Here is a 15,603-nt window from a genome sequence, read left to right as displayed (position 1 = left end):
GGGACCTTTACCAATTGAACCTTTGACAGGCGCATTCCTACGAAGGAAATAAAGACACAGATTGTTTATAGAAACTGAATATTATGATTCAAAATGTTACATAATAACATTCTCTGAAGTGGAAAGTTGCCCTAGACCTCCATTATTAGGTGGTTAAGTTCTAAAATAAATGAGGATAAAATGCCACTCCTCAGCTGGTTTTGATATGAGAAATTCAAAATACTTAAAAGATAATAAAATATAAATATGTAATATTTTCTTATTTTATAACTCTTTATTTCATATGAAATTGGCTGACCACCAGTTTCAAAATTGACAACAGAAGCGATTGCTTCCAAGGTTCTCATTGCAAATAAATGGAGATTTTTTTCCCCGTGACATATTAGTAAAATAAATGAACTTAAAACAGATAACATATTTTCAGTTAACATTTCACGCTACTCAGGCTGGGTGAATTTATGTAAGGAGATAGATAGCTTATCCCCGAGAGGAGGGTAAAATCCCCGACATTGAAAACCTCAGTAGTTATAGGTACAGTGATGTTGAAGTACGTATGTACCTACTCCTATCCTATATCTTTCAAACTATATGACGATTTTCGTTCTCTAAAATGAAAATTAAAAAGATGGACCAAGCAGAAAACACATTTACGTCACAGGATTTGAAGGCGGGACCTTTACCAATTGAACCTTTGACAGGCGCATTCCTACGAAGGAAATAAAGACATAGATTGTTTATAGCAACTGAATATTATGATTCAAAATGTTACATAATAACATTCTCTGAAGTGGAAAGTTGCCCTAGACCTCCATTAATATATGGTTAAGTTCTAAAATAAATGAGGATAAAATGCCACTCCTCAGCTGGTTTTGAACCTGTATCCGCCTTACAAAACGTCCATTTACGCCACCGGCCACTTTTTAAGGAGCCAAAAACCATAAGGGACAAAGCCCGCGGATACAAAACTTTCTTGAAGAAGCTTGATTGGGAGAACTGTAACAACGAAGTTCTAATCGTTGCGAAATCGAAGAGAGAAGGGGGACAAGATAGAAGAAAACCAGCCGTTCTGAAAACGAAACGAAACTTATTTGTTCAAAGTTCGCCCGGGCGGTAATCCAACCCATAGCACTTCAAAAGCAGACGCCCTACCTAACTAGGCCGCTGGAAGGATACAAAACTAATGTGTCTAAAAAAATATATCTCATAAACTTACTTGGTGACATGTTTAGTGGAGAGAAGGGGGACAAGATAGAAGAAACCCAGCCGTTCTGAAAACGAAACTTATTTGTTCAAAGTTCGCCCGGGCGGTAATCCAACCCATAACACTTCAAAAGCAGACGCGCTACCTAACTAGGCTGCTGGAAGGATACAAAACTAATGTGTCTAAAAAATATATCTCATGAACTTACTTGGTGACATGTTTGGTGACGGTTTCACTCAGAACGCCACTCTTGGCCATCTCAGCAGCTTGCATGGAGGTTCTTATAGACTGCTGATGTCTATATGATGGACTGTCTACAGGTAAACTTGGTCCGTTGGACACCTGGCTGTTGATCTTCTCAATTTCTCGCGCACTGAGAACGACGGCCTGTTGTACCGCTTGTGAGTCCAGAGCGGGACCTTTCCATGCTCCCTCGCCTTCCTCTGAAATGAGCATGGACGTAGTCGTTACTTTATGGTCAATGATAATCGTAATTAATAATAGGCACACAATAATTTAGGGATTTTGATGCGACAACTGAGAACGACGGCCTGTTGTACCGCTTGTGAGTCCAGAGCGGGACCTTTCCATGCTCCCTCGCCTTCCTCTGAAATGAGCATGGACATAGTCGTTACTTTATGGTCAATGATAATCGTAATTAATAATAGGCACACAATAATTTAGGGATTTTGATGCGACGTTTGTCCTCCAGGTGGAGTACCAAGTGGGAGAAGTAGGGAATTCAGAGCCGTTTGAGGAATAAGGCTTAGGACAGAATAGTCCCATCATTACTGGAAAAGACTGACAGGAAATACCGGCCCCTGTGGTGTTTCTCCTTCTTCATATGATGCTTCAAAGGAAAAGCACAGGGCCTCATGATGGTTAACTGCGTTTGGGGACGTGGCAAATAATCTTGGCTAGAGACCATCAACCCCCCTCGGTTCACCTACACCGAGTATCTTGTGTAACTACAATGTAAGTTCCTGACGTTGCATAACTGCGTTTCGTGTAATAGAATTGTCTTTCGACCTTTACAACACCTTTTGTTCTTTTGACCTTTTACAACATCTACGTTAATAATGAATAAACCTTCTTTAGTATCTTGTGTAGCTACAATGTAAGTTCCTGACGTTGCATAACTGCGTTTCGTGTAATAGAATTGTCTTTCGACCTTTACAACACCTATTGTTCTTTTGACCTTTACAACATCTACGTTAATAATGAATAAACTTTCTTCAGAACTATAGTGGTGTAATAGACGTTCACCTGGTAAGTGGGAGGGTAATGATGCTGGTTCAAATCCCAAGGAGGCATAAAACTGTACTTCATCAAGAATAAAGTGATAAATTTGACCATAAGTAGAGCTTACTTGGTTACTGCTGGACAAAAGAACTTGTCAGTCAGATTTAATCAGTAAAATAATAATAAAAAAAAACAGCTGGTTACGTTACTTTCCTTGTTATAGGATACAGGATAAGGAAAGTAAATAAAAACGCAATATGCTTTTTACTTACTTATGTAATACGGGTTGGTTGGATCAATCTTAACTGGCGTGCAAACGTACAGTTCAGGCTGAAACCAAAGAAAATAACAAGGATTAGAATTAGGAAAACAGGATTTAATTGACGCATGACGCAGATGTAACAATTCATCAAAATTCAATTTCGAAACATGTTGTTTAAAAAGGTCGGTTTCCACATTTAACCACAAAAGAAAATAAATTTCATGGTAAGATAAATGTTCAACTATTTTTTACAGGCACCCTTGCCCTGTGCTGCCTACATAGGTTTCGTGATTCCTGTAGTTCTTCATCACACAACGAGCTGCCATGACGTCACCTGTGAAAAGAAATATTTAAATAAACAAATAGTCCAGTAGATAGAGATGTTTGAGCTTGCAATAATGGGGTAAACGATTTCCCCCCAGAATCCGAGGCTTAGGTGTAGGGGCGAAAAGCTCTTAAGGATGGGTAAAGCTTCTACGATCTCCCCCCAGAATTGTTAGATATGGTGGGGGAAGTATGATACCAAATTTGAGACCGCGAGAGTTGATGGGAAAATTTTTGGCGGCCTACTTGCCCTGTGCTGCCTACATAGGTTTCGTGATTCCTGTAGTTCTTCATCACACAACGAGCTGCCATGACGTCACCTGTGAAAAGAAAACAATATTTGAATAAACAAATAGTCCAGTAGATAGAGATGTTTGAGCTTGCAATAATGGGGTAAATGATTTCCCCCTAGAATCCGAGGCTTAGGTGTAGTGGCAAAAAGCCCTTAGGGTGGGTAAAGCTTCTACGAATCTCCCCCTATATGGTTAGATATGGTGGGGGAAGTGTGATACCAAATTTGAGACCTCGAGATTTGATGGGAAAACTTTTGGCGGCCCAAAATCCTAAAAAACACAAAATAGACTAATGGCGGCCTAAAAACCGCCAAAAAATGGCTGAAATATCCTGTACTTTTTTCAGTTATTTGCTCCAAACATGGACTCGGGAATCGAACCAAAAACCTCCAGATCCCAAATCCGAAATCTACCACGTTAACCACTACACCACTGAGATAGCTGGGTAGTTATAAACAATTTAAAGAATAACTTACCTCGTAGAGGTGCTATAAACTGTAGTTAGATATCTACTAATTTGATTTTAACGACCACATTCTGCAGGGCGGGTCTTAATTTCAAGCGACTATGTCTTGATTGACAACAAATAGGTGGTATAGTTAATAGCTAAATACGACTAGACTACTGACGAGAACATTTCATTGTTTACATAGACATAAGAGTATTCCATCAGCCATTAGCAATGTTCTGAAAAATTCTGTGTTTCATGTGCAATAAAAATTGTACGAATAGCAGTCATATTGCGAAAAATTCAAATAAATGAACAAACTCAAACTATTTAATATACCCATGTAACCCATGTCTCCAAAAATAAATAAAAGGTGGAAAACAACCTACGCGTTTTGCTACCATATGGTTCTGGTAGAGGTGCTATAAACTGTAGTTAGATATCTACTAATTTGATTTTAACGACCACATTCTGCAGGGCGGGTCTTAATTTCAAGCGACTGATTGACAACAAATAGGTGGTACTTATAGTTAATAGCTAAATACGAATAGACTGCTGACGAGAGCATTTCATTGTTTACATAGACATAGAGTATTCCATCAGCCATTGGCAATGTTCTGAAAAATTTTGTGTTTCATGTGCAATAAAAATTGTACGAATAGCAGTCATATTGCGAAAAATTCAAATAAATGAACAAACTCAACCTATTTAATATACCCATGTCTCCAAAAATAAATAAAAGGTGAAAAACAACCTACGCGTTTTCCTACCATATGGTTCTAAAATTGCTCTCGAAGTCGAAAGGATGCAAGATACAATGACGTAAAAGCGCAAAGCAACAGTTTTTACAAGAGCAGAAAGATATGCGGCGGGGGTGGAAATATCGAGGGAAGGAGACATGAATGGAAAATTCAAAGTAGAATAGGGGGGGGGGAGAAAAAAGGAGATGAAAAGGGAAACTCAAATAAACAAAAGAGGGGAAGAAGGAGCGATGAAAAGGGAAACTGAAAGACACAAAAGAGGGGAGAACAGGGAGCAAGGGAGGTATTTTAGGGGAGGAAGAGGAGGTAAATATATCGACCGTACACTTGAATGGGAAAAACTTGGTATGACGTTTTTGTTTTGATTTGACGTCTTGTAAAATTTAGATCATTATGCCGACCGCAAATAGACGTGGGAAAAGGTAGAGAAAATGATGAAAGAGAAGAAAATTAGGATCATTCAATGTGTTGAAAAGCAGAGCAGAGATACTCTTATGTAGATAGGATGGGTAGGTAGGTGGAGGTGCCAAAAAGTAGACACATGGCACATAATTATTTCTTCTTCAAAGAGTTTATTGCTAAACTGACTTATAATCAGGCCAAAAAATCTAGGTAGGTACCTACTGATTTTATAAAGTCAGTAAATCAGTTTTTATAAGGACAATGATATCACTCAGTTTTATTAAGTAAGCAATGGATAAATTTAATTTAGAATTACCTACAATCATCTGACCCAGTAAATAAATTAGACCAAAAGAAAATAAATCCAAATCCAAAAGAAAATAGATTGACCCACAAGGTAGAAAGTCTTTGTAAAAATATTTTTCATTAGGCATTAAGTATAGGTAAATAAGTACCTACATATACTTGGGTTTCCTTTCTTTTCTTGAGATTGGGGAGGACAATAAATACTTTTGTATTAAATGGTTGGTATACACATATCTCTATAGGAGCATACCATACAGTTTCTCTCAATGGGAGGGAAACTACAGCTGTACAAAGTAGGTAGGTAATTAATTAATTACCTTATTTTTAATATAGGATCAATGTTCAACAGTAGGTAAGTACCTAACTAAATACCCAACTAGCTCTAGATTATGTAGATATGTATAGCTTCTCTTGGTGAGGGGGGAACTTTTTTTTTCCAAGAACCTGGAAAAAACAATCTGGGAAAAGATATTCCCCCTCAAAAGAAGACCATTAAGAAGAACAGTTGGGGTTTCAAATCAAAAGATTTGACTTATTCACTTATTCTAACACCACATGTATACTTACCCTAGGAGTTCACTGCACTGCACAACAGTAAAATTACATTTTCACCCTTTTTTATGGCGTGTACAATTATAATGTTGTTAAAAAAATAATAATTGATAAAATAAATTCAAAAGTAAACATTGGACCTACTTACAGGTTCAGATGATTGTTGATCTTTGAGCATGCTCAGAGACTCTTTGTCTTTTAAAACAACCTCCTAGTATGCTTAGGGGGGCAAAAATAATTGAAACTTTTTTTTTTGTCAATTTGTGAATGTCACTTTTTTTTGTCAATTCATACAGTCGCTATGGTTTTCCTACCATTACCATAGCATGTCTATGTGTCCACCCTGTATTATTTTCTAAGATATCTGAGGAGAGACACAAGAATTCCTGTTCAAGTAGTGGGAATGATGTCTACAAAATATACCTAAGTAGTGGGAATGATGCCTACAAAATATACCTAACTTATAGCTACTTAGATGTGTATCATAACATACTTAATTGGACAGCATTGAGCAAAAAAGAACTACCCATAAGGGAATCCCCTTATGGATGGTTCTTTTCTGCTTAATGCTGCACAATAACAAATGTTGTGTGTCTATAATTTGTGTGATCATTTTTACTTATTTACTTTGTTATTTTGTTTAAATAGGTACCTATATATCTACATACTTGTATGTATTATAGGTAACCTAAGTCATGTCATAAAATTTAGCGTAGTATATTAAGTGGGGAACGACATTTGTGACAAGCATTTATGTTTAACACAACTAAAATTCCTTCCTTCCTTTATACTAAGGTACCTACTTATAATAAGGTATACTAAGCAGATAAGGTTCGTTCTCGGAACGGCTGGCTTTCTCCTATCCAGTAGACTCCTCTCTTGGATTACGGGATAAGGCTAATACATAAGTAACACAGTAACAGGGCACTAGAAATAATTTATGTCTTTACGAATTCTAGTGTCAGCTTGTACCAGGACCTAAAAACCTTCCCCAAAAGTTCATATTATGTAGATGTAAATTCTTTTCAGTGTCAGCTTGTACCAGGACCTAAAAACCTTCCCCAAAAGTTCATATTATGTAGATGTAAATTCTTTTCTTCTTCTTCTTCTTCTTCGTCTTCCTTCTTCTTCGCTTGATCCTTCTTCTTCTTCTTCTTCTTCTTCTTCTTCTTCTTCTTCTCTTCCTCCTCCTCTTCCTCCTCCTCCTCCTGATCCTTCTTCTTCTCCTTCTCTTCCTCCTCCTCTTCCTCTTCCTCCTCCTCCTCCTGATCCTTCTTCTTCTCCTCCTCTTCCTCCTCCTCCTCCTCCTGCTTCTTCTTCTTCCTCTCCATCTTCTTTAATAACAACATTCGGGGAAAACTTTTTCTTTCCGTTATTACTTTTAGTTCGCCGGTGTTTGTACCGTGGGGGCTTTGAGCTTAGAAAGGTATTGTAGAGGTTTTGGGGAGGTTTGGGGCTATCACGTAAACACTGGCCATTGGAGGAAGGAAAGGATTTTTTCCCCAAAGCCATCTAGTGATTGTTCAATATAAGTTCCTACAGTACTGAATCAATGGGAAATCCCATGATAACATTTTATTTTATTTAATTTCCCTGATAAGATAGCAGGTCTCTCACATCACACAAAATTCTCAAAGCACAAATAACTTCAGACTGTAATCTAAAGCTTTGTACACATCACATAGACAACAGCCATTGAACAAAATTGATCCACATTGATTGACAGTTGATCAACATTGATCAATGGCTGTCAACTATGTGTGGACACAGCTAAAGATTAAATACTGTGGTGTAACAGTACCTTTGGACAAATTACTGTTGTGTTATTTCAAACTCTAGTGCAAGGTAGTTTAGTTTCTGAGATGCCAGGGTTTTAGGAAATTAATTTTTCAACATGAAATTCTTCTAGCTATTCTTCGGTACTTGTGCAGAAGTCATGTCCGTGGAATATTGCTACCAAAGGAACTGGCACAAACAAGCAGTGACCAGTGTTATTGTAGGGTTAGGTTAAACAACAAAAGGAGTTTTCACAATTAGAGCAGTGATTAGTGTTATTAACTTATTATAGGGTTAGGTTAAATAATTACTTCTGCATAATTATCTATTCTTATTTAAAGTTAAATATTCAGGAAAATTGTGAAGGGTCCAATCACCTGACGGAGATCTAACCTGTTGGATTGTTGATCATTATGTAAAGGTCCCTTACATTTATACTCTCTCTTGACGCAGTCATCATTAGGAAGAAAATATCTGTTACTTACCCTGTTGGGCCTGACATTTGGCATGGATATTTCATATCTATCCACTTTCATACATTGCACAGTGGAAAACACTGAGAAAATCAAGAGATAACATCCCTTAAACTCCAACATATGGGATATCAGAGAACAAACACCACTTGACACTTTAACAACTCCCACTTGCGTTCATGGGATACCAAAAATGAATACTGATGGCTGAATTTACTGAATTAGGTACTGCTGAAAAGCTGAAAGATGAATTTTACTTTTTATCTTCTGGCTTTTCCAACTTATCTTCCATTTTTCCCTTATCAGGAAAATTTTGACGCTTTTTTTCAACTTCTGCGCATGTCTTTCAAAATCAAAAGGCGAAATCTGATTGGCTGAAGTTTAGGGATCGTGTGAATAGGGCTTTAAATACGGCTTGAAAAGTTTAGGCGGCAAAATTTAAAAAATTGAAAAGTTTCAAAAATGGATTCCTGCCAAAAGTGGAAAAGTGCCAAAAAGTTGAAAAGTTGCTATAAAAGCTGAGTTTTCCCATGTGTTGAACTTTCTTCTGTCACTAAATTCAATTTGGTTACTTGATCTCATTTTGAGTTCCAGCTTTCACTGCAATCTGACATATCATGTAAGTTCTTATGATTTCTTTTGTTAGTTTCTATTGTTTGGTTTGTACTTCATTTCAATGTTAGCTGTTAGCACTTCAGCAGGCTATGGTTATGAACATTCGTGCGAGCTAGCTCAAGTTCAAGTTTAGGTAAATAGTTTCCTATTCATACACTCCACATAGGTATGTAGGTACCTTCAGCAGGCTATGGTTATGAACATTCGTGCGAGCTAGCACAAGTTCAAGTTTAGGTAAATAGTTTCCTATTCATACACTCTCACATATGTAGGTACATTAACTCTTTGTTTTATGTGTTTCTGCCCTGTGACACCAATTCTACCATGTGTATTCTAAACCAGGGGTCACCAACCTTTCATGGGTTGCAAGCTACTCAGACCACTAGGAGACCCTTGGCAAGCTACCTTTTACTGGGAATCAAACATATGATGTAACAATGTAAATTTTTGGTTTCCCCCACAAGAGTTGCTCTCAGTGTTTGCAACTGTTCCCGAACTGTGAGCTACCAGTGGCTTGCCATGGACAGGTTGTTGATCCCTGTTCTAAACACTCCAGCTAGCTGGTGCAATTGTTCAAAATCACAGCCTGGAATGAGAAACAAATCTATGAGGGGTGCCTACTGAAGTTTTTCTATCATTATTGTAGTACTTAAAAGCATCATGTGGCTGTGACATAAAATTATTTCGGTGGTCTTAGCTTTTTGGCTGTTGCCAATTAAAAGTAACTCGGACAACCTGATTGCTTCTGTGCCACACAAATCCTTTGCCCTCTAATATTTGTAAATGTTCACAACATTACCCCATTGTTGGAGAGCTGAATTTCAATGTATTACCTACTTAAATACTTTGAGCAGAGTCAGCTCCCATGGCGTAGTGGTCACTGCATTCGCCTTGCACGCAGGAGACCCGGGTTCGATTCCCGGCGGGGTCAAGAAATTTGTATCATGCAAATGATTGATCCCGTGACTGGCTGTTGCGGGGCCCACTCAGCCTTGTGAGGAAAATGAGTAGCTATGACATGTAAATGCGCATAGCAATCTTTCCTATTCAAGTTGTTGTTCTTCTTCACCACATAGCCTTGTACTTCTTTGCCTGAAACAGGGACAGTTTGGTTTAAAATACTCCAAATTTGAACCTCAGATACCTTTGTAAATAAAATTGTACCCATGAAGCGATGCTCTATCTTGTTCTAAGCCTGAGAGTCTAATACCCGATCTTAACACAGAGAATTTTCAGTTAATACCTGGTGGTGTAGTGGTCAAGGCGCTCGCCTGGTAAACAGGAGGGCGTGGGTTCAATCCCAGCCGAGGTATGGAATTTTAGTGTAGTGGTCAAGGCGCTCGCCTGGTAAACAGGAGGGCGTGAGTTCAATCCCAGCCGAGGTATGGAATTTTATCCTCAGGTAGGTAGCGCCTTGACCACTACACCACCGAGGTAGGTAGCGCCTTGACCACTACACCACCGAGGTAGGTAGCGCCTTGACCACTACACCACCGAGGTAGGTAGCGCCTTGACCACTACACCACCGAGGTAGGTAGCGCCTTGACCACTACACCACCGAGGTAGGTAGCGCCTTGACCACTACACCACCGAGGTAGGTAGCGCCTTGACCACTACACCACCGAGGTAGGTAGCGCCTTGACCACTACACCACCGAGGTAGGTAGCGCCTTGACCACTACACCACCGAGGTAGGTAGCGCCTTGACCACTACACCACCGAGGTAGGTATTCCATACCTCGGCTGGGATTGAACCCACGCCCTCCTGTTTACCAGGCGAGCGCCTTGACCACTACACCACCGAGGTAGGTAGCGCCTTGACCACTACACCACCGAGGTAGGTAGCGCCTTGACCACTACACCACCGAGGTAGGTAGCGCCTTGACCACTACACCACCGAGGTAGGTAGCGCCTTGACCACTACACCACCGAGGTAGGTAGCGCCTTGACCACTACACCACCGAGGTAGGTAGCGCCTTGACCACTACACCACCGAGGTAGGTAGCGCCTTGACCACTACACCACCGAGGTAGGTAGCGCCTTGACCACTACACCACCGAGGTAGGTAGCGCCTTGACCACTACACCACCGAGGTAGGTAGCGCCTTGACCACTACACCACCGAGGTAGGTATTCCATACCTCGGCTGGGATTGAACCCACGCCCTCCTGTTTACCAGGCGAGCGCCTTGACCACTACACCACCGAGGTAGGTAGCGCCTTGACCACTACACCACCGAGGTAGGTAGCGCCTTGACCACTACACCACCGAGGTAGGTAGCGCCTTGACCACTACACCACCGAGGTAGGTAGCGCCTTGACCACTACACCACCGAGGTAGGTAGCGCCTTGACCACTACACCACCGAGGTAGGTAGCGCCTTGACCACTACACCACCGAGGTAGGTAGCGCCTTGACCACTACACCACCGAGGTAGGTAGCGCCTTGACCACTACACCACCGAGGTAGGTAGCGCCTTGACCACTACACCACCGAGGTAGGTAGCGCCTTGACCACTACACCACCGAGGTAGGTATTCCATACCTCGGCTGGGATTGAACCCACGCCCTCCTGTTTACCAGGCGAGCGCCTTGACCACTACACCACCGAGGTAGGTATTCCATACCTCGGCTGGGATTGAACCCACGCCCTCCTGTTTACCAGGCGAGCGCCTTGACCACTACACCACCGAGGTAGGTGACCACTACACCACCGAGGGAGGGAGGTAGGTTGAAGTACGTATGTACCTACTCCTATCCTATATCTTTCAAACTATATGACAATTTTCGTTCTCTAAAATGAAAATTAAAAAGATAGACCAAGAAGAAAACATATTTACAGATTATCTGAAATATACGAGAGTTGATTATTTATCAGGCATAGATTATTTGAATTGAAATATTTGAAATATACGACAGTAGAAATTATTAGGCATTGGGAAATTAGATTGTCTCATAAATTGAAAGTTTTTTCTTTCCTAAACAGTAAGGTTCGTTCTCGGGAAAAAGCGAAGAATAAGAAGAAGAAAGTTAGGTTTGTTCTCGGAATGTCCTCGATTTTTGTCTTTCTGTCCTCGATTTTAGGACGATAATACCTTCTTTGTTACAGTTCCGCCTATCACTGAAAAAAAAAGACAGGCCTTTTGAACACGTCGTCCTACCTTTTAGTCGTAGTCCTTATAAGAGTTTATTTCCACGTGACCATTATACTAATATGTGTGTACTATGTAGATTGTGATAATTGGGCCACTTTACCTGAGATCCTGCTGCACATGGACTGTACGGTTTGAACTCTGGATTATCCCTGTCATCTCCCGCCATCTCTCCACAGTTCCTGGAACAGGAACAAAATCATTAAATCATTGTATATCTCAACCAAAAAAGCTGTTTTGTAAATTTGGTGAAATTTTCTTTCAATTTGCTTTAATATAAAATTATAAAAGTCGTGTCAAAAATGTCGTTCCCCGCTTAATAAACTAAGCAAATTTTTATGACTTGACTTAGACTCGAATCACCAACCTCCAAATCTAGAGTCCACTGCGCTAACCACTGGACCACTGAGGTAGGTTATAAAATTATGGAGTAGGTATTTTGGGATGTAAGAAGCCCTTTAAATAAATGTCAAACTTTAAACTCAAGTCCTTGTTATCTTTCCCTATCAATTTTTACACAAGATGAGCATCATATAATCACAAACTAGAATCATACATTTGCAAAATATTAGCCTGGTAGGATGTAGGATATAAAATGTACCTACTCATAGGAGTGATAGAACGATTAGTCGTATTTAGAAATAGGAATGCCGTAATGTGTACCTACTTATTGCTTGTTGTATGTAGGTAGGTATAGGACGCATTGGAATGGACTAGCTGTGTACTGTATTGATGTGAAGACAACATTACCTATGTAGGTATTGTAAACTGAAAACACCTGTGTAAAATACCCACTGGGGTCCAGATGAGTGAAAAAGTAAAAACTTCTTTATTGATCTAACAGCTGGTTTATTTATGAAGGTAGCGCACCTGCCTTGTGAGCGTTAGGCCGCGGATTCAATTTCCACCCTGGGTGAACTTTATCTTTAACAGATAAGGGTCGTTCCCAGAACGGCTCGCTTCTTCCTATCCTGTATTCCTTTTTTCTCCGATTTTGGGACAATAAAACCTCCGTTGTAAAAGTTCCCTGTATCAATCAGTCCTTAAAAAAAAAAAAAAACTTTGTTTATAGGTACAGCTATTAGTAAGCCTGTAGGTACTTTACTTACCACACAGGCAGAGCTGCTCCAGGTTCAGTACATCCGTACAGTATAATGTGGTGGACTACATGCATGGTAGCATTGGGTTCGAATCCAACTGAAAGCAAAGAAAATATTCATCATGCAATAGCTCTTAAATTAAAGCCATTTCTCTCTAAGGTAACTTGAAGTCATATTACTTATTCTGGTATACCTACCCATCATTTTTTCTAGGCTAAGAACCTACCTACAATTTACATACAACCCAAGGCACGAGCATAGTTTATTGTCTTTATAACGATGTCCTCTTGAAACTTGAGCGACTCGAGTATCTTGTGTAGCTACAATGTAAGTTCCTGACGTTGCATAACTGCGTTTCGTGTAATAGAATTGTCTTTCGACCTTTACAACACCTATTGTTCTTTTGACCTTTACAACATCTACGTTAATAATGAATAAACTTTCTTCAGAACTATAGTGGTGTAATAGACGTTCACCTGGTAAGTGGGAGGGTAATGATGCTGGTTCAAATCCCAAGGAGGCATAAAACTGTACTTCATCAAGAATAAAGTGATAAATTTGACCATAAGTAGAGCTTACTTGGTTACTGCTGGACAAAAGAACTTGTCAGTCAGATTTAATCAGTAAAATAATAATAATAATAATAAAAAAAACAGCTGGTTACGTTACTTTCCTTGTTATAGGATACAGGATAAGGAAAGTAAATAAAAACGCAATATGCTTTTTACTTACTTATGTAATACGGGTTGGTTGGATCAATCTTAACTGGCGTGCAAACGTACAGTTCAGGCTGAAACCAAAGAAAATAACAAGGATTAGAATTAGGAAAACAGGATTTAATTGACGCATGACGCAGATGTAACAATTCATCAAAATTCAATTTCGAAACATGTTGTTTAAAAAGGTCGGTTTCCACATTTAACCACAAAAGAAAATAAATTTCATGGTAAGATAAATGTTCAACTATTTTTTACAGGCACCAAAGTGCTTTCTTACTTTTTCTAGACATAGTAGAACTTTTATAATTGCTTCTCCTTCTTATTCTTCATCTCCTTTATTTTTCCACCCCATCCTCTTCCCCCTAAGGAGCTTAGTGGTCAGGGAAAAAACATTCCACTTGTGTAGCCTAGTGGTCATCATACTAGCCTTGCACGCACAAGGACCGGGTTCGATTTTCGACAGCGTCAAAGTTTTTTCGGCTTTGCGCTTAGATCTCGCGGTGCACTCAGCCTCGTCATATCGTCATAAGTACTAATAGGTTTTTAGCAACCAGTGGTGAGTACCCATTCTTGGCTCCCATAGAGTAGGTACTGAATATACTTATGGACCTACCTATCTGAAGTCTGAAGATCTGCAGAATTACCTAACCTAGTGGCTCTCTCACAATGGCTGATGATTAAAAATTATCGATGATTACGGTAGCTATCATGAAAACATATGAGCCTATGCCTACCTATATTGATATTACGACATGATAAAATTACACATAAGGAAGATTTTCAACGAATTTGTATATCTTGTGGTACTAGGTACCTATACATCTATACAGGGAGTAGAGGTGCTATAAACTGTATTATTTTTTTATTTATTTTTTTTTTAATCAATGGGAAATCCCATGATAACATTTTATTTTATTTAATTTTCCTGATAAGATAGCAGGTCTCTCAGATCACACAAAATTCTCAAAGCACAAATAACTTCAGACTGTAATCTAAGGCTGTTGTCACATAGACAACAGCCATTGAACAAAATTGATCCACATTGATTGACAGTTGATCAACATTGAACAATGGCTGTCAATTATGTGTGGACACAGCTAAAGATTTAAATACTGTGGTGTAACAGTACCACTTTTGCCATTGAACAAAATTGATCCACATTGATTGACAGTTGATCAACATTGAACAATGGCTGTCAATTATGTGTGGACACAGCTAAAGATTAAATACTGTGGTGTAACAGTACCACTTTTGGACAAATTACTGTTGTGTTATTTCAAACACTAGTGCAAGGTAGTTTAGTTTTTGAGATGCCAGGGTTTTAGGAAATTAATTTTTCAACATGAAATTCTTCTAGATATTCTTTGGTACTTGTGCAGAAGTCACATCCGTGGAATATTGCTACCAAAGGAACTGGCGTAAACAAGCAGTGACCAGTGTTATTATAGGGTTAGGTTAAACACAAAAAGGAGTTTTCACAATTAGAGCAGTGATTAGTATTAAAGGGTTAGGTTGAATAATTACTTCTGCATAATTACCTATTCTTCCTTAACTGGCGTGCAAACGTACAGTTCAGGCTGAAACCAAAGAAAATAACAAGGATTAGAATTAGGAAAACAGGATTTAATTGACGCAGATGTAACAATTCATCAAAATTCAATTTCGAAACATGTTGTTTAAAAAGGTCGGTTTCCACATTTCACCACAAAAGAAAATAAATTTCATGGTAAGATAAATGTTTCACTATTTTTTACAGGCACAAAAGTGCTTTCTTACTTTTTCTAGACATAGTAGAACTTGAATAATTGCTTCTCCTTCTTATTCTTCATCTCCTTTTTTCCACCCCATCCTCTGCCCCCTAAGGACCTTAGTGGTCAGGGAAAAAACATTCCACTTGTGTAAAATTCAATTTCGAAACATGTTGTTTAAAAAGGTCGGTTTCCACATTTCACCACAAAAGAAAATAAATTTCATGGTAAGA

General features: G+C 39.1%; 2 protein-coding genes and 1 long non-coding RNA gene across 3 annotated transcripts in view; 1 reads left to right on the top strand and 2 right to left on the bottom strand.

The window, feature by feature from the left end:
• Nucleotides 1-1,695: 1,695 nt before the first annotated feature.
• The window catches only part of LOC103511470 (peptidylglycine alpha-hydroxylating monooxygenase-like), a gene marked incomplete at its 5' end in the record, with an annotated part of 20,137 nt that continues 6,229 nt past the window's right edge, over nt 1,696-15,603 (bottom strand). Inside the window, 3 exons of the mRNA XM_008476192.2 lie at nt 1,696-1,808; nt 2,716-2,773; nt 3,276-3,349. Of these exons, the coding sequence (XP_008474414.2) occupies nt 1,696-1,808; nt 2,716-2,773; nt 3,276-3,349 (245 nt within the window). The remainder of the gene's footprint in view (nt 1,809-2,715; nt 2,774-3,275; nt 3,350-15,603) is intronic.
• LOC103511464 (calmodulin-lysine N-methyltransferase) overlaps nt 8,496-15,603 on the top strand; it is a 22,111-nt gene continuing 15,003 nt past the window's right edge. The window contains exon 1 of the mRNA XM_008476186.2: nt 8,496-8,659. The gene's annotated coding sequence lies outside the window, so the exon portion shown is untranslated. The remainder of the gene's footprint in view (nt 8,660-15,603) is intronic.
• LOC103511463 lies at nt 11,915-13,696 on the bottom strand. The gene is made up of 3 exons (XR_541471.2): nt 13,636-13,696; nt 12,913-13,000; nt 11,915-11,985 (listed from the first exon to the last, which is right to left on the bottom strand). It is a non-coding gene; the product is annotated as an uncharacterized LOC103511463 (long non-coding RNA).

This window comes from Diaphorina citri, unplaced genomic scaffold (genome assembly GCF_000475195.1).
Source record: "Diaphorina citri unplaced genomic scaffold, Diaci psyllid genome assembly version 1.1 scaffold717, whole genome shotgun sequence".
Lineage (NCBI taxonomy): Eukaryota > Metazoa > Arthropoda > Insecta > Hemiptera > Psyllidae > Diaphorina > Diaphorina citri.
This window is presented reverse-complemented; position numbering and strand designations above follow the sequence as displayed.